At 37.9% G+C, this 18766-nt stretch overlaps 1 protein-coding gene across 1 annotated transcript in view; it reads right to left on the bottom strand.

The window, feature by feature from the left end:
- SLC38A6 (solute carrier family 38 member 6) overlaps positions 1–18766 on the bottom strand; it is a 41095-nt gene that overhangs the window by 19552 nt on the left and 2777 nt on the right. The window contains exons 4-6 of the mRNA XM_080592852.1: positions 16163–16215; positions 13080–13119; positions 2092–2170 (exon numbers count right to left, since the gene is read on the bottom strand). Coding sequence (XP_080448978.1) covers positions 2092–2170; positions 13080–13119; positions 16163–16215 — 172 coding nt within the window. The remainder of the gene's footprint in view (positions 1–2091; positions 2171–13079; positions 13120–16162; positions 16216–18766) is intronic.

The raw sequence follows: 18766 nt of genomic DNA on the forward strand, positions 1-18766 counted from the left end.
TAATCAAAGCAGGCAATATTTATGCCCTTTGCATACATAAGCTGCTGCTTTGGCTTGATAACTGATTACCTATTTGTGTTGGAAAATTTCGTACTATTTAAAAATCTCTGTTAGCAAAAAGCTACTCTAATATCATGAAAATTATATTAGAATTGATATTCCATATAAAGAAAAGCATGGAAACGAAAGATTACAATCCATCATGGCAACTAATATGGCAACATAATATATGAAATATGGATGTGGGCAGACATGGACATACATGGACATACATACATGGCTATGCCCATGCACCTGGAGTACTGACTGACCACTGCATTTGAATTATTTGCTAGGGCAAAGAACAGAGGAGTCAAATTGTGTCCAAAGAACATCAATCAATGGAAGAACTCCCAGTAACAGGCGCAGGAACAGGACAAGCCCTTGGCTGAAAATTAACTTACCATTTGAGCTGTGGTTAGTATTCCGATGGACAATTTCAGCTCTTTCTCAATGCAAAATTGAGCTTCGTTCCCAAACTGTAATTTCAGCTAAGGAAGAAGTATGGGTGGTGGTAGTGCTGACAGCGCAGTGAGAATTACTGTGGCTCACATCATTTGCAGTAACTGGCTCAGCCACTGCAACCTGTCTGCGTGTTCAACCAGTGCTCTCCTCTCAAAGATCTGCATTAGGACCCTGATAACACCAAAAGCTGGCGGGAGCATTACCTAATAGGTAGTTTAATAAAAGAGTCTTTTATATTGCCTTTTTTAGACAGAACAGTATTTTGGCCAATATGTATGCATGTCGGACCTCCAAATTCTACCTGTTAAGAGTGCTCATAGCTGTTTAAAAGCGTATTTTTGTTAGAAAAAGTCACTTTGCATTAACAGAGCTGACATTAAATTAAAGAAAGAGCAGTTAAGTGATGTTTTATGCTAAAAATACGGGAATGGTCAGATGGGAACACACACCCAGCAGATACAGTAGCAGGCTCAACATCACTCTGTATGAACAGGGGAGTTGAAAGTGCAATTTTGAAGGAGTAGGTGATAAAGCGCAAATGAAATGCTGATGACTATCACAGGTGGAAAAGATACATTAACAGACTAAAAATGACATTTACATATGAAACATAATCGTTTATTAAAGCCCTCTACTAAATATATATTATTGTGAGGGTATAAGAAGGGCAGGAAGATTACCACCACGTAGTTTTTCAAGTCATACGTCATAAAATTGAAAGAATATAAATGAAACATATAATTTGAACTAAAGTAACTTTAAAAAACTAATTTCAACTTAAAAATTCAGCATTCAAGTACAGTACAAGCATCACACAACCTTTACAGAATTTCACCAAATTTCAATCCAGGGAAAGTTTTGAGTTCAAAAACATCTGAAAATAGCAGCTTGGAAAAACTGCAGTAACACAGTGCAAGATACACTGTTATGAATGACAGCAGCACTGGAACAACTTGAACAAGATATTTCAGTGCTGAAGCTGCAATGTTTGTTTTAGCGCAGGCACAGATTTCTTGCGACAGCTCTAATAGAAATCTGAGGGACGCACTCATTACATACAGCTTTATAGCTCAGTTGCGAAGAATAATTTCTTTACTGAGAGCCAAGTTAAGGAATTATAAACCGAGTCTGGAAACCTGGCATTTTCCCAAGGCAAGTCCAATTACTGGAGCAAGACAACAAAATATTTAAATTTAAATGTCTGCTGGATTTTGTACTGTGGTTTTGAAATATTTTAAGTGATAACATGACAGCAGTTTAAATGTTTCTCCTCCTCTCCCTCCTGTCCCCTCCTGCTTCCCCTTTTAAATTTTTACAGAAGGGAGATTTCTTTAGATGGAGTTTTGCCACTGACTTTAAGGTCGTCTGATGGGAAATCACTATGAGGAAAGAAATACGCTCTCTGTGTGCGCGCAGCAGAAGGTTTACACATGCCAAATACATTTTTTATTCCAAGAACTCCTGTAAATGACTGATTTTTTTGGCATGTGAGATCAGGGGGAAGTGTCAGTACCCATCTACTCCAGCAGTCCTGACCCACTTTCTTCTTCAAGATAAATATGTAAGGTTTGAAGCATTTTTCCTTACCCGCTCTCGTCTCCACTTAAGAAGCCCGCAACAGCACCAGGAAGTTCAGACTTAACAATTAAAAGATAAGATGACATAGCTGCAAACAGAAGCAGAGCAGATTTAGTAGAGGAATACCAGTATCTCTGTTTGTAACAATTAGCATGGCTTAACCAGCATGGTCACGACTGGAACATCTCAGCCACATATTAGACACCATGGCACCAGGGTCAAAATTCATTTTCTCATGCGCTTCCTTTAAAAATAGCTGCAAATCCCTGAGTATTGTACTGATGATAGCTAATGCCTCCAAAGAGGCTGTTACGATGTGAGCCTTGAAACAAGGAAAATAGAAGACAAGGGACTAACAAAACAACACAGAACACAGGACAGACCTTTTACCTAGGAGTACGGATCTACAAGCCAGAGACAGACTTTAAGGCCGCAGCACTTCTTCTTCCCTACTGTTTATTAGATGTTAACAATGATGACAGTAAATCGTGAGATTTGTTTATCAATAAAATGGATTTTTCATAAAGACTCCGTTTTTATTATTGCTCAATTGCTGCTGCATTAAAAAAATGTATGACAAATTTAAACACAAGAATGGGACTTGAAAGGTTCTGCATATACTGCATGCGCAGATTTTCAGGAACTGCGAACACGAAGAGAAATTGTTAGCTACTCTTAAGGGAATGATGATTATTTGTTTATATTTCTACTCATAAGAAAGCAATGATGCATATAAATAAATCCAAAAGCTAATTCACAGTATCAATTTTCTTTTTTACTCCATAAAATGATCAAAGGCCTAAGTAAGAGTTCTTACACTTTTATTACAACTGATACTAACCTGATACCTTCACATACTGCTCATGTCGCTTTCTGCTTTTACATAAACATCAAGCATTTATATGACCCAGAAACCAGCAGAGAAACACTCAAAGCATCAAGTTTTACAAACAGATTCAACACATATCAAAGCCTACTTGAAACCTCCATCAGTCAAAAACAAGTAATTTTAGCAACATGCCCACAATTGCCTTCAGTTATGTTTAAAGCTTGGCAAAAATTAATCTGTTGCACTCAAATTTTACTGTTTTGCATTCAGTAATTCTTTAGAATTTTAGTGGGGCGTATTTACTAATGCATTAAAATAATAACATATTTTTTTTTTAAAGTAAGACAGCAAACTTCCATAAACTAATTTTTGAAGAGTGCATTTAAAAAAAAAAAAAAAAGAGTGTTTTGAACCCTGGAAAATATGTGGACTCTGACATGGCTGTACCACAGCAGTTAACGTTAAATCTGAAGAAAGGGACTGCAGTCCCCATAAAGTAAGGGAATTGTATTAATACAGAGTGACATCTACCTACCGCAAGGTTAAATTAAAAACAGTTGGTAGGTCACTAAATAAGGAAATATTCACTGCTTTATAATTAAAAGCTCTGATTTTTCTCTTATTTTAGTATATTCCCCTGTTGACATGTAGCCGTTGCTTGTTGGTGGTGAGATATTTATCTGCTGTCCTGATTTTACTCTATTTGCATACTGGAGAACGGGAATTCAACCACACAGATCTTTACAGCATGTGCATTTGTACATCACCAGAATTTGTAAGAAAATCAGCACACTTTCTCATGCTAAAGACAGAGGCAGATGCATATTTCACCCTGAGCAAAGATGTATTCTCATAATATTGTGTGTGGAAAAGAGAAAAATTCCTCTAAATTTTAGTTCAACTTTATTTATCCTTTAGCCTTCTTTCTCGTATTATACACTGCTTTTACACAAGCAATTCACAACTTTGATATATTTATGTACTTCAGGAAGATTTTAAAATTAGTTCTTTTGCAGGCTCAGCTGCAGAAAGCTTCAATTTAATTTCCAGATCAGATTTCCTCCTAATATGCAATCTGTCACTCTTGCCTTGCATTCCTATTAGCCTCTGGCTAATCATTTGATCACTTATCCTTTGTTGTGCACTTACTCTTTGTTTTTAAAAGAGGAGTCCTATTTCACTGAATTCCACTCAGAAGTAGGGAACCAATCATGCACTAAGAAACTTGCACATGCTAAACATTTGTATGCATCTTTCTTCCTCTCTCTGTGCATATGGGAAACAATCTCACATAGTAGGATTTTTTTTTTTGTCAGTTTATCTTCTCCTGTTTGTTCTATAAGATGAAGACAACAAATAAAAAAGTAATTTATAGCCTGATGCTCAGATAAGACATGAATCTCTTAAATAAACTGGGGCAGGATGCCCTCACTAAATACAGTTGAAAAAGTCAAATCTTGCCTTTTTTTTTTTTTTTTTTTAATTTACAAATGCAGCTGTACCTCTCATGAGAAACAGATCCTTGAAATTTTGCTCAGCATGAAAGAAGTAAAAGACACTAACCACTGTATGACACTCTATAAACTATGAATAAATAATATATAATAAATTATACGTTATAAATTATACATTTCACTACAAAGTGAGTGCAGAACACTGATTGTTTTTAAAGTTGAAATCAAAACAGAGAAGTAACTTGAAAAAGGACGCAGCAAATGAAATATTATCTCCAGTAGGAATAAAGTGCTTACGGTATGCCAGAGAAAAAAATCATTTCTTCCACTGCAAAAAAGAAACTTTACGTAACTTCCCTGATGCCCACCATGACCAAAAGCATGTCAAGTTATATCGTAAAAACTAAATGTCAACTACCCTTGGCAGTCCTGATGTAAAACGGAAGGAAGAGATTACACAGTCACAAGGCTAAACTGTGGCACAAGTGAACACAACAAAAAACCCATCTTGGGCTTTGATTTATTCCACTTTTGAAATATTGACTTCCTGTCACTTGCAAAATAGTTGTAACATTTTAAAGGCTAACTTTTAAGGCACCTTTTATCATGTAAAAGGAAAAAACAATGTTAGATCTACATTATTCTTTAGAAGTCAAGTGCTCAAAAAAAGTAGCAGATGTCAGGAGCAACATTCCCTTCAGTTTGCTCCCCTTTCCTGTACGTAACGTGAGAGCAGAACTTACTGCTCTTGCATCCCATTTCATCCCCTAAACTCAAAAATAATAGTTTTTCTTGATGTTGCCTTCTCTTTGCAAGATGAGACACCTATCTTTAGCACTGAATGAGACAGGTTTCCTGCAAAACGAAAGGCGTACAGTGATGTAACTTGAGATTTTAGCAACATGCAGATGCAACGAGTGCAGACTCCAGCTACTTTAGCAACCTTAATGCAGTCGCTTCCTAATTTTTACGTCCTGACTTTGCATATTGACAGTATACACCAAGAGCTATTTGATGGAAAACTATGCAGGTCTGAACTTCTGCATTCAACAGAAGCCAATATTCGGACACTAAAACATTACTCAGCAGAAATCAAAATGATATTACTACTTTATTACTAAATAGGTTTACCAGCATCTTGAAAGCAGCGAGAAATTACGTTCTTAAAACAGTTATCACCTTACAATATTCCAAAAACATTGCATTGACTCTAATGAAAAAACAACAAAATAAAGGAAGTGAAATATAAAATAGGGTACTCACATTAAACTTTCATTATCATATTATAACTTGTTTTTGCCAACATCATGTCCTTTTTGTACTATAATATTGTTTCACACTAATAATATGGGCCCCCACCAGAGGAAAAAAAAAAAAAAAACACCTTTAGCTGCTAGAGAAAAGAGAAGCCAAGGTTGTTTATAGATTAGTCTCCAAAACACCTCTTATGACACAGCCCCAATTTAAATCGAACGTGTGATTGGCTTTTTGGTCACCAGAAAAAGAATCGCAACTTTTCCTTACTATCCTACCCCAAAAATGATCAGTTGCTGAAATCCACAGTAATGATACAAGAGAATATGTGCATTAAACTTATGCGTAAACGTTTAAGTTATTCCTTTCTTAGAAAATGGCTGGTGATAAATCCCTTCATTTCATTGAAGGGACTGAATCTAACTCTTCTGGTTATTTTTTCCTCATCTACCTCTCTAGTTGATCGTGTTAAATCACTGCAAATACGTCTCACGCTATTATGCACTGTGCAAAAATGGATGCAGGCTGCCCTCCAAATGCAGGAGAAGGCAAGGGGCTGGGTAAAAATAGGCTTTATCAATACAACTACACTGCCTCTTCAGCTTCTACTAAAAAAAGGTGTGCTGATCTGGGCGCTGGGACAAGCAGACAGAGCAATCTTGGTTTTCATCTTGGGGGAACACTGGGTAAGACGGAGATTCTTCACAAATGCCTACAAATCATTAAGACAAATGAAAATGCTCACCGTCTAACTCTCTGAAGAGTTCTGGCAATAAGATCCCTGCTTTTCCCCCAAATGCTGAAAAGATTAGAGGCCGAGAGACAGAAATAGCACTAGAATAAACATTATCGGTCACAGCACGCTCGAGCCAAGGAGAGCTGGATCCTTCATAGCAACCGCTTGTGACAAATCCATTTGGGCTTGTGCCTCCCTTTGTTGGTAACGGAGGCTGTTTAAACTTGAATATGCCCTGATCCAGCCAGGGTGACAAAAAGGACAACAGGAAAGGATTTCAAGAAAGAAAGTGAAACTAGAGAGCAAAATACTGGATTCTGGGCAAGTTGTTGATTTTTTTTCCCCTCCAGTCAAAGAATGAGAACGGAATAGCAAGGTCAGAAGCGTTTCAATATTGCAACAAGCTCCTTGTAAGTAATTCAAACTGCAGAAACATCAGGAATGATGCATGGATGCCATTTAAAACCATCAATTATTTTGGCCCCCACATCACATATCCTTAGGAGCATGCTCTTTTGTTTTTGTTTCGCAATGAATCCCCCACATATTCAATTTTAAGAAGTTTCCCAATTACTTTATGCATTGTTCTTAGGATTTCCTCTTAGCGGAAGCTTAACGTTTGTCTTTTTTTTTTAAAGAAGGGAAATGTAGACTTCAGTGCGTGAAAAAAGATGGAATGCTTTTTCGTATAGCAAGTTCTGACAACAGAAAGAGGTCGTCAACTTCTTTGCTGATCTGTACTTTATGACACCCATCCTGCTGAATTTCTTCTCCCCAACCTCCCTCTTCCTTTTAAGTTTAGCTTTTATCTGAATTACACTGGAAACTTATCCATAGCAAGCTTCAAAAAAAAGAAAAAAGTTATTCCCCAGGGAACTCATAAACAGCAGATTTATTTTAGTAAAATTTCACTAGTTTAATTGTATTTCCACAGTTATGCTAATATAACTGCCACGTAGCTCTTCATATCTCAACGTATAGCTTCAGGTTGGGATTTTTGTTATTTTGTTTGTTTTGTTTTTAAAGCAGGGTTAATATTCTTTACAATACCAAGCCTTTCCAACAACCATTCACTGCAATATGGAAACGTAACAGCACGGGTCATTAATTGTTAAATTAGTACAGGAGCAGACAAACCTGCCCTTAATTAAGGCAGCTTTGCACTGGAAATCCTCACTGTGAAACAGCAAGGATAATTAGGCTTTCAGGTTAAAAGCAAACTGCATTGTGAAAACAAACACTGAGTTTGTTTGAAAACAGAATTAGACTTCCCATACTTAATGGAAGCCCAGTAATTTCTTAAGGTATTAATGATACAGCTTGTTACATGCTGAGGACTGTATTTTATTCTTCATGATTTACACTTTTCAATTATTTTCAGTCCGTAGAGTACTGTACTCTGATTAGAAAAAGAAGGGTTTTCCAACATAGCCCTCATTCTCTCAAAATATTTGCTCCAGTTACATTTGGGACAAATCTTGTAAATACGTTTAAAATTAAATTGCAGAACTGAGGAACGCTGAGGAAGAAAAAGCTGGCAAAACAAAAATGCCCAATTAACTTGGTAAAACAAGGTCATTGGTTACATTTGATTTTGTTTTGGTGTTGTTTTAAAATACGTGCAGAGCACTTGCAAGTACTGACACAGGAAGCACACACATACCCCACCCCACGAAGCAAATTCAGGAGTCAAACACTTCAATGTCCATCTCCAAAACAGAAAAAAGGAGAAGAAGAAACAGCAAAAAGCAGCCCGGAGGGTCGGAGGCACCAGGCAAGGCCAGCAGGTGGTGGTGCGGGAGCGCTGCAGGCACCCAGCACGGCCCCATGCGATGGGTATGAGCTCGCCAGACTTAAAGATGCAATATAGTTAGGATTGATTACGTTCGGAGCAGGGTTTCCGTGTGCTGTCCGTCGTGTTGAGTGTATTAATGGGCTGTAAAATCCAGCTGAAGAACTGCGTCTGCCATCAGGACTAATCCTAGAGCTCCTATTTACCGCCTGCAGCGCTCAGGCAGAGCCGCGGACACAGCAGCGCTCGAGGGGTACAGCACAGGCGTTTCTCCTCACGACTGACTATTACAAAGAAGAAAATCGTGTACCTTTGAGTACATGCTAATTGCAGAATACTGAAAGGAAATCTGGAAAACCAGTTAGAGAAATTACACTTAACTAAACTCTGTTCATACCAGAAACCCTACAATTCTTCGTAAAATTAGGGCTGCTATCTGGAAAGCGTGGATCCAAAGAGAGGCTGCAAGGCTCATTCAGGTACAGGCCAAAGCAGGCCGGTTACTCGCACTGATCCTCAGCAGGAGAGCTCTGTGCATCTCAGCCTACTGCAAGAAATTGAAAAGAGAAAGCCCAGTGCAAAAAAAATCCTGCTACAGACCACCTATGCTACATGGCTGCACCACATGTTCTGCTGTTGCACTTAATCCCACTGCTAATAAATTTTAAATAATTAAACTCATGTTCTCAGCAGTTTCAATTTATGTTTCCGTGCATCACCAGTACCCGGCGCTCTGCGACGAGCCGCATCTCCCGACAGCGGTGACCTTCAGCTAATACCAGCCCGCAGCCCAGAGAAGTATGCTGTAAAACTCTCCACAGACTTCCTGCTAGACCTCAGCGCTGAAGATTTGTTAGTGTTGGCAATAGATTGTGAGCTGCTCTTGTGCAATGCTTTATTGTGTTTGTCTCCATTTTCCACCAGCCTCACTGAAATAATTCCTGCTCCAACTTCATTACATTATGTTTTGAGATTCCTACCGGTTTTCTCCTGGGTACGGTGGTGAGGACTGCCCTGCTTCTCAGTCAGATCAGCAGTGACGGCTCTAGGAGAAGAAACTCCTGTCCTTGCTCCTTAGGAGAGCATCCACCGAGCTCGCAGAACCTCCCCGACCAGGCCAGGGGAAGGCCTGCGTGGTGCCAGGCCAGGGCTTCGGCCCGCTGCGCCTCATCCATCACTTCCTAGAAGCACAGCGCTGTTAGGACAATAGCAGGGACTCGGTCCAAATCCGGTTGCTCCTGGGAAGGATTACATAAAAGAGGCGCAGAGCCACGTACCGGAGCGTTTTCCATGGCAGCCTCCCTTGCTCCTTCCACGCTTCCAGGCGTGCAGCTGCACCAAGGGCCCTCTCTGAGCTCAGGAGCCGCAGGACAAGATCCAAAACCCTTTAAGATCTTCTGCATGGCGGGCAACAAGTGGATGTTTAGAAGATCACTGCACTTACAGAGCTGGGGTGAACAGGATGGGAGGAGGGGATGAACAAGGTAACTGCCTGGCAGCATGCAGTTTGGCAGTCATCCTTTTAGCGTCCTATTTGTAACCCCACAGTCACCAGCTCGTAGGAGAAAAAGACAGCTCACGTAACTCATCACGTTATTTAGACAAATGAGCTGCCGGACTGGGCCAAAATACTGACAAATAGAACAATATAAAACGAGTAATTTTGGCCATCCCATTCAACCTTTCCCCTTGTTAACAAATATCTGTACTGCAAGAACAAGTACACATGGACATAAGGAAGGATAGACAAATATTCTCAAAGTTTAATCTCTCTCAACTCTAAGCTAAGAATTTGTATGAATTCTGTGAAGTCTTTAAATCACAGTATTTTTGAAGATGACCTCAGTTCACATTCGGATATTGCAAAGTCAACACATTCTCTGGATACATCCTCAGTTAACCTTTGGTACTTAAATAGATTTTGGTATGTGTTATGTTTATTTAAGTAACACAAATTAAAAAGTGTTCCAGCGCAGCTGAAAATCTGCATGAAAGTTGAGTGATCATGTTAGACATACAGGTTGAAATTTCCGAGCAATGAACTCGCATTATTTAAAACAAACAACAACAAAAAAAGAACAGAGTTATTTTACCATTTATTCTAAGTTTGGACAACTACTGCTTTCCTGTAGCTGCACAAAATTAATGTGGTTTTTTCCCCCCTTTGGGTATCCTGCTAGTAGAAAAATCAGCTTCCCTATCTACACAAAGCTGTAAGTGTGGGCAATTAGGATGTCAAACGCAAACATGCAGTTCAAGTTTCCTTTTTCAGAAAGCAAAGATGACAAATTAGAAAGCATAACTGTATTAAAATGATTGTTAAAAAGCTCTCTCCGGCACAAATAAATGCTAATCACTTCCGCACAAAAATTTTAGAAGTGATCAGACCAAACTTTAAAACTGCCAAGACTAGATGCTGCTAGTGACAATAACCCTAGTAAAGTCGTTTATTTTAATCACAAATCATCATTCATTATTTCATGTTCTCCAATCACTTTTGAAATAAGATACTATATGATGCAATGTACCCAGGTCTGATGATGGAGGAGGTAACAGAAAACAATTTTATTTTTAGCCTTACTCTGAAATTAAAGATGTTGACAGAGTCTGGAAGTCTGCCCAACAGACACGGTGCTGCTAGTTCCTTCAAACAGACATAAAACAAGAAAAAAAAAGAGATGAACACCTAATTGTGCTACGGAAAAGGCGAAGAACGTAAGTTTTATACTGAATTCCAGCGCAGCTCCCTTTCAGGACAAACTACACTCCACAATTTCACCATTCCCATTTAAAATCTGTAGAAGGAGCTAGAAGAACAAGAAAAATTTCCTTTCTTTCTATGCATTTCTTCAACAGCCCAGGCTCACTGTGAGATGAGCTCTTCATCTCTCCTACCTTTAAGAGCCTGTTACGCTGAAAATGACTTATTCTGCAATGATCATTCCTGCCACAGTGCTGCTCTGCTAACTTGGACTCTGCTGAAGTGAAAATGGAAGTTGTTAAGGAGAGAAACACCATAGCTGGGAGCTCTGACCCCAGACAGAAACCTAAATACCGAACAGAAGCTGTGACAGCTCCCTGCAATGATAGCACAATAGGTCTCCTGTATGGAGGAAGGTGCCAAGGAAGACAAAGTTGCACGTGAAAACCCATGTTTTCACAGGGTATGCTTCATGATAGACTTGGGCATGGTTTGGTTTTACCAACTCTAACCAGCTCAAAAAAGGAAAGTCAGCTTTCTCTTTTCAGTGCATTTGAAACCAAGTGATTCTGCAAACGAATGTAGAGGATGCATAAAGTGCTACCATTCCCTTAAATGAAAGGCACTGCCCTTAGAAACAGAAGAAGCAAAAGAGTTTTGAATGCTTCCATTAAAATGAGGTCAGTTAAAAATATCTGAAAGAGAAGTTTCAATTTGCAGAAACCTCCTTCTTAACTAGTTAAACAGAAAACCACCGGTTGGCAAAACAGGCCCTACTTACTGGCAGAGAAGCCCACTGCAGAAGACAGAGTAAGTAGTTTGATAATATCCAGCAGACACTAGTTTGGGCCTCTGCAGTTACTGAATTTTATTAAAAATGACACCGAGAAGGTTATGAACTGCTGTGAGGAAGAAATGAGAGTCATATTTCCTTTGACCACAGAGTCTTGTGCATGATCCCAGAGTCTCCAGAACCTGCGCTGTGTATCCCTCCTTGTCTAGTACTGTTTATTTAGAGGTCCACTCAAACAGGAAAGGAAATTAAAAAATTTGTTCTTGCTACAGAACAACCTCTAAAACCCATATGAATAAATAATCCTTAACCTTGGAATTAGTTTGTTCATTCCTGCCTGAAGTTAACGCTAGGCTTTTTAACAGCCATTTAAATTAAGCAGTTTTTATTGCTGTACAACAAAGGATTCCAAGTTTATCCTACAAGCAGTAACTTGGTCTAGTTCTAGGTCGCTATGTAGTGACAACAAATAGTGATCGCTGAATTGTCTGGACTTGACAGGTAATGCTGAAGGAAAGAACAGCGCTGGAAGGCTGTTTCCTTTTGGCATGGTAGGTGAACGTGTGTATCTTAGGCGTGGTGGTGGGGAATGGAAAGGAGGGAGCTTTCACACAGCTTCCTCATCTAAAAGAAAGAATCCAAAAGATCTGAAGGAAATAGCCAAAGGAATTAGAAATTGTTCTGTTAAACACTGTCAGCTTTCAGACAATTATTTTCTAAGGGCACTACTATTCAGTAACTCAAGTGTTTTATGCAAACATACCTGAGTAACAGCTCGAATGCTTGGATGATTATTTTAATGAAAACACAGTTGGTGTTATTTTATTATTACGCACAAAGGAAGACAAAATAAGAATAGAGCTGGAGAACCCAGCATATGACATCATAGATTATCAGCCCACATGACAGAAGTCAGCAAACCAAAGCACGCACCTCCCCACCTCAAAAACCCAAGGTATTGAACTAACAAAAAAAGAAAGCCACTATAATAAAGCAGATTTGGAATTCCACAGCTAAGCACTCCGTTGTTACACAAATCACTAAAAACGCATTAGTGCTTTCCAAAGGAAACAAACAAAACAGACGATATGAAAAAAATGCAGCTACGAGATGCAAATGTACAGAAGAGAAGGGAGTGGATTATGCCTCATCAGCCCCTTCCGATTAGCAACGCCAGCTCTGATGGATATGCTCCATGTCACGGGATGCAGTCAGCACCAGGCATACAGTCCAGCCCGCATCAAGTTCCCCTTCTACCCCATGACTGCAGCGCTTGAGCTTAGCATGATCACATAAGCCTTTTCTGCAAGTCTTCCTCTTTTTAATCAAACTCTTAAAAACACTCGCATTTAATTAGTGCCTTGGATGTTTGTGGAGTTGTGCAGACTGTGGAGATTATATTCCATTCAGTTAAAATTGAGCGTATGAAGTTTCTTACCTCCTATATTCTGGATAATTATTGTAGTTGCAACAAGGACCTATTAAAAAAAAAAAGATTTCTTTAGAAAAGGTAAGGATAACTAAAGTCGTATGTCTATCGCAGTCGTAAAGCACATGTATCATCTTAAACAGACCAGATGTAGAAGCAATAACTGGTACTGAAAGGAAGGGCATCTTCTGTTTAATGAAGAGTTTATAACACACGTAAAGCAATGCAACCTAAAATGAATACAAAAGCAAAAAAAATACTTCCTGAAAGACCACATTTGCATTCTCAGATGACAAAACAACAGTAGTTACAGGGTGAAGCTTGTTTTGCAGATGAGGTCTGAAATCACTGAAAACACACAAGTGCACTCTAATTGATGTTCACCTCTGAAATGGCAATCAGTAGAGATTTATACAAACTACTTCCTCACTCCGAGTAACTATGAATATTTGACTGTCATGAATGTCATTATTCTTTTAAAGTTGTGAACTAGATAGACACTGCTTTTTCTTTAGTGTTTGCGATTATTCACATTGGACTGATATGGAAGTAGAAGTGACCATAGGCCATTAAAAATATTTGTCTGAATCTCTGCAATTGTCAACTCCCAACTGAAAACCCTAGAAGTAGCGTCTAAAGTTTTCCCAGTGTTGTTTTCATTTCAGTTCTAAAATAGCAGCATCATCTAGAATAGCACAGTTTTTCTTTCTGTACCCACTGTTCTTCATTATGTAACAGGACCTTCCTATATGAGTGCTACCAGAAGTCAGCTTGGAAAAAATCAAGCCACAGCTATGAGAAGAAAAACAAAACTGTTACTTTTGAATAAAATCTGAAAGGAGAATTGCCATTTTTTCAATTGATCAGTTAGAAAAACGTATCAGATTTGTAATAAATTGAAAGCTCACAAGTCAGCAAAAAATATATAGTCTTGTCATTTGCCATAGATGGAAAGAAATACTTCATGCCTTTCGAGAGGGAGAATCAGCAATATTCCAACGACACAAAATCTCCAGTCTCACAAAACACAGAGAAATATTTTTGACATGAAATCACCATAAGGTTGAATAACTGCTTTACTTCAAGAGCAGTTACCAGTAGTTTACTGTCAATCTAGGATGCCAGTTCAAGCAAGGTCCTGCAGTGGTCTGGCTGTATTATTAGCGAATGACTTGGATGAGAAAAGAACAAATTTTAAAAAATAAAATCAAAAAATTGAAAAAAAATTAAAAAACCTGCCATCTGCACCCAACTAAGCTGAAGAAAGTTCAGGGTCAGGACTGGAATTCAGAATGATTGTGATAAACTAGGAGAGTCTAAAAAAAAAAAATCAATAAAGCCAGTTAAAAGCAATGCATTCGGGAAGTAGAGATCACATATATGACTTACAGTTATTAGATTGCAAGTAGAGAAAACAGGCTGAGATAAAACTACCAGCAGCAGCCACAGTAATGACAAATCTTGTTTTAGGATGCAGTAACAGGCATGCTTGATCTAAAATATAGGTAATTGCATTTGCTGTTGCTGTCGAGTTGTTAGCCAGCTTACTGCGTTCCCTTTTGCAGCCATGTTTTAAGATAAATGTATAAACATCAAGGATATTTCAAGAGAGAAAAAACATCAGTTCATCGGAAAAGCTTGGCGAACTTTATTATTTAATCGAAACAACAGCTTCTCAACCGAGATATATTCCAGTGATGGAATGCTCTCCGTACACACTGAAAATGGAAGACCAGACGATATTTTTATAAGAAATGACTGTAGTTCTTAAAACAGAACTACTAAACAGTAATATTGAGGAGAATAATAAAAATAATTGACTTTGTCTACACAGTGAAGCTGTGAAAACTCTTTAATTGAGTAACATTGAACGTTCATGGAATAACAGATTCAACAAATGCCTGCCAAGAACAGCTTATATATGTTTAGCCCTACTTCAGAGAAGGGGCAGACTTGGTCACGTTTTAATACTTCCTTAAGCTCTACATTTCTATGGCTTCTGCATCAAGTGGCTTGTGGTTAACATGTACAGAACAGACCCTCCGAAAAAAAAAAAATTCAATACATTGCTAATATAAAGATTTATCTTCTCTTGATGTTGATCACATCTTAACTCTGATCAATAAATATTGATCCATGCAGACTAAGCTCATTATCTGCTTATTAATGCTAATGGAAGAATTACACCTAGTAGCTCAGATTTAATTCTCTGTTACATTAAAATAGAATAAATCAAACTCTGGTCTGTTAAGCAGAACTCGTTTTTTAATTTATTTTTTTTTTTAGAAAACCATTAAAACTGCATTTCTGCATGGTAAACCTGCTTTTAGAATCATTCAACTGAAACAGAGAGCATAGTAGTCTTATTATTATATGTATTGTATTCACTATTAGCATTTCCTGTGTACCCACTATTAGTGAACATCATCTATTAAGAAAAACAGATCGAGTAAAACTACTAAAAAGGCTTGGCTTACATGCTGAGTACTCTTATACCAAAAACGGTTTATGATTTTTTTTAACCGTAAGATAAAGTAACAAGAAATGTTCATCTGAACAGCTTGTTAAAAAAAGAAAAAAAAAATCAACATGCACAAAATATATTCTTGTTTATTTATTTTGTAACAACTACACGAAAGGCAAACACTTATCTTAGATCTCTATTAAACACTAAAACAACACCAGTTAATCACTTAAGTGTCTCTTAACAATTTATAGCAACAGTACAACGGGACTATAACCAACCTGAAATGGATCGCTGAGCCAACTTGATGATAAAGCCAGTGAACACGCATTTGTGAATACAATTAAAAAGTGAACACGCTAACAGGAAAGCAGCACAAAGCCTTGCATTTAAGAAACATCTATTTCACAGTTAACTAATCTTCAGGCTTCCATAGACCAAAAACACTAACTGAAAGGTAGCAAAGAGTTGTTCTCAGGAACTAATGGATTTTTTTTTTATTGATACTAGACCTTCTGTAATTATACTACATATTTCACCTGTATACCTTGACTGTGCAATGAACAGTTGTATATATTGGAAGTGTGAGAATGAAAAGAAAAATACACAGATAAAACCAGACACTTACCTTTCCAGGTGATCCAAATGCAAACAGGCCAAGGTCTTCATAAGACATAACAGCTGTTAATGAGAAGAAAAAAAAAAAAAGCTAAAATATTTCTAACTCCAAAATCACCTAAGAGCTCCAGTTTTGTCTTTTTTTCCCTTTTTAAATGAACACAGTTGAGGATCAAATTTAGGGAGTATTTTATACTATTCACTAAATAGCTTTTACATACACCTGTATTCCAGCTAAAAAATACAACTAGATGTTCAATCATTCACAGATTTTCCAGAAATTTACTTTAATATTAGAAATAGTATTATTTTTTTTTACTACTACTACGCTGGCAGCAAATTACCTTCTCCCAACCCCTTTTGCAAGTGATACTACAGATGAAGAACTTTGAAATTAGTCTCAACAATTAGTTGCAAGCTATCATTTGTTAAGTATGCACTTGCTTTTAAATGAAGACGATAACAGAAAATCTGTTTTCATCTCTCTATGAATACAAACATCAATTATCACGTTGCCAGCTTTTAAGAACTCGACACTACTCGTTTCCAAGACAGCTGAAGGTAAACACCTTCCTGCGTTGAAATCTGTTATTAAAAAAAAAACAAACAAAACAAAGCACACCAAAGCAAAGACAAAAACGGAAGAAAACAAAATGCCTGCCTTTACTTGCACCTCACTTAAATAATTACATGGAAATAGGCTGTGGTTTCCTGTACTCTTTTGTTGAGCTTTAGCTGAAGCTCACTTCTATATTGATGGTAACTCAAAACAATCCCTTTTCAGAAGGGAGGAAGTCCTGTTAAAGCCCTCTATTGTTGTTCTGCATTTTGTTATTAGGAGCTCCAGCGATAGCAAAAAGATTAAAGCTCCCCGAGAAACACCCCTCCCTTTCTCGGTATATAATAAAACGGTCCAGAGTTGTAAATGCCTCAAAGGGTAAAATTAATCCCCAAACCACATAACTGTATTGTCATAACGCTTGCTTTTCCTCCCTGGTTTCTACCTGGTACACGACCGTTCCTGCTCCCATCGCGTCCTAATTGCGGGCACAGCCCTGCAACGCGAGCTGCTCGGGGCAGACCTTCACACCTGAGCGAGGCTGCTCTGAAATAAACGAAACGAGACCTGGGAGACCCAGGCAAGGACCGGGATCAGATGGCAGGACTGGACCCTCGCACTGCCGGCCGAGGCATTGTCCCTTCGCTAGGTACTGCGCACACCAGGTCAATGCGCTACCGGAAAAAAGATAAAATTTCATCTTCTCACACGACTTTGTCGAGGACGACGTTCCACATTCTGCTCTACGACTGACATTAATACGCTATGAAAAAGTAAATTAAGTGACAAAATTAAATTAAAGCCAGAGTCTGCTCACAGCAAAAACCTGGAAAATTCTCCTATGTCTGCTGTTACACTAAGTTATATACAGATACAATTAAACAACTGATGTGTTATCAAATTTTACCCTGTGTTTTTCTTCATTTATATTTACGAAGCAGTTGATCACGAGAAAAAAAAAAAAGCATTTTAGAAGGCCATTCCCAATGGCATCAAATATCAGCAAACTTTTAAATGTGTTTAGTAAAGAGCTGCTTTTACTGCATGGGAACAAATACAGATAAACAGGGAGTTACCACTAAAGAGAACAAATTTTCCACGCGAGTCCAAAACAGCAAAATGAAACCTTAGGAGAGTATTTTCTGTAGTTAGTCTGTTTTTGTAATGAATTTAGTTCTGTGAACACTGAGGAAGCCTTAATCACATTACTTCTGTAATTTCAAAAATACACAGAACAAAATATTAGGCACTATGGATAGAAACACATTCCGCCTGGTTGGCTTAATTCCTAATATGTTATTAATACCATAAAGAAATTACCCATTTAATCCCAAAGTGAAATTGGAAAGTATAACACTGGCAATATTCATGACTACCTCCAAAATGGAAAAAACAAAGCCACAAAACTTCAAAGTATATCCCACTTAAATTCCCAATTCCTCTACTTCACTGAATGAGTTTAGCTTTTGTCAGCCCAAACCCTACAACAATTTATGTAGTACTGAATTAACACAGGGAGAAAACACTGACTAATCCAAATCCAACACTTTACACATGGCAATATTAGCCTTCTAATTCTTTTGGTCTACGTAAATCATTTGACTTTGACAAAGTCACTCTAGATCAACATCATTTTCAAACTGAAGGCACTTCTTTGTTTTTAAACTACAACTAAAATGCTTGAGCTTAATAAATTTTGGTCTCTGTTTAAAATGGAATTAAGGCTTCCTTTTTGGAAGGTATTTTATATGTCAACTCTTTCCTAGGATTACTTTTACGACTTGAATACCTGAATGAATAGCTTACAAACACTCCCCAAACCGTTTTTATTTTCTTACCTTCCACCCATCAAATTTTCCAAGCTCGTTTTTTATAGAAAACTACTAAAATCCCTAATTTCTTGCCATGAATTAGGCTCAATATTGTAATACCGTTCACAAACATCTGCATGTTTTACATATTAAAAAAAAATGCTCAGTTATCTACTTTGGAAGCAAGCATTTATACTGATTTTACTTTGCAAAGGCACAACTGGTCATAATTCTGGAATGGGAT

The sequence above is a fragment of the Anser brachyrhynchus genome (genome assembly GCF_964034855.1).
Source record: "Anser brachyrhynchus genome assembly, chromosome: 5".
Lineage (NCBI taxonomy): Eukaryota > Metazoa > Chordata > Aves > Anseriformes > Anatidae > Anser > Anser brachyrhynchus.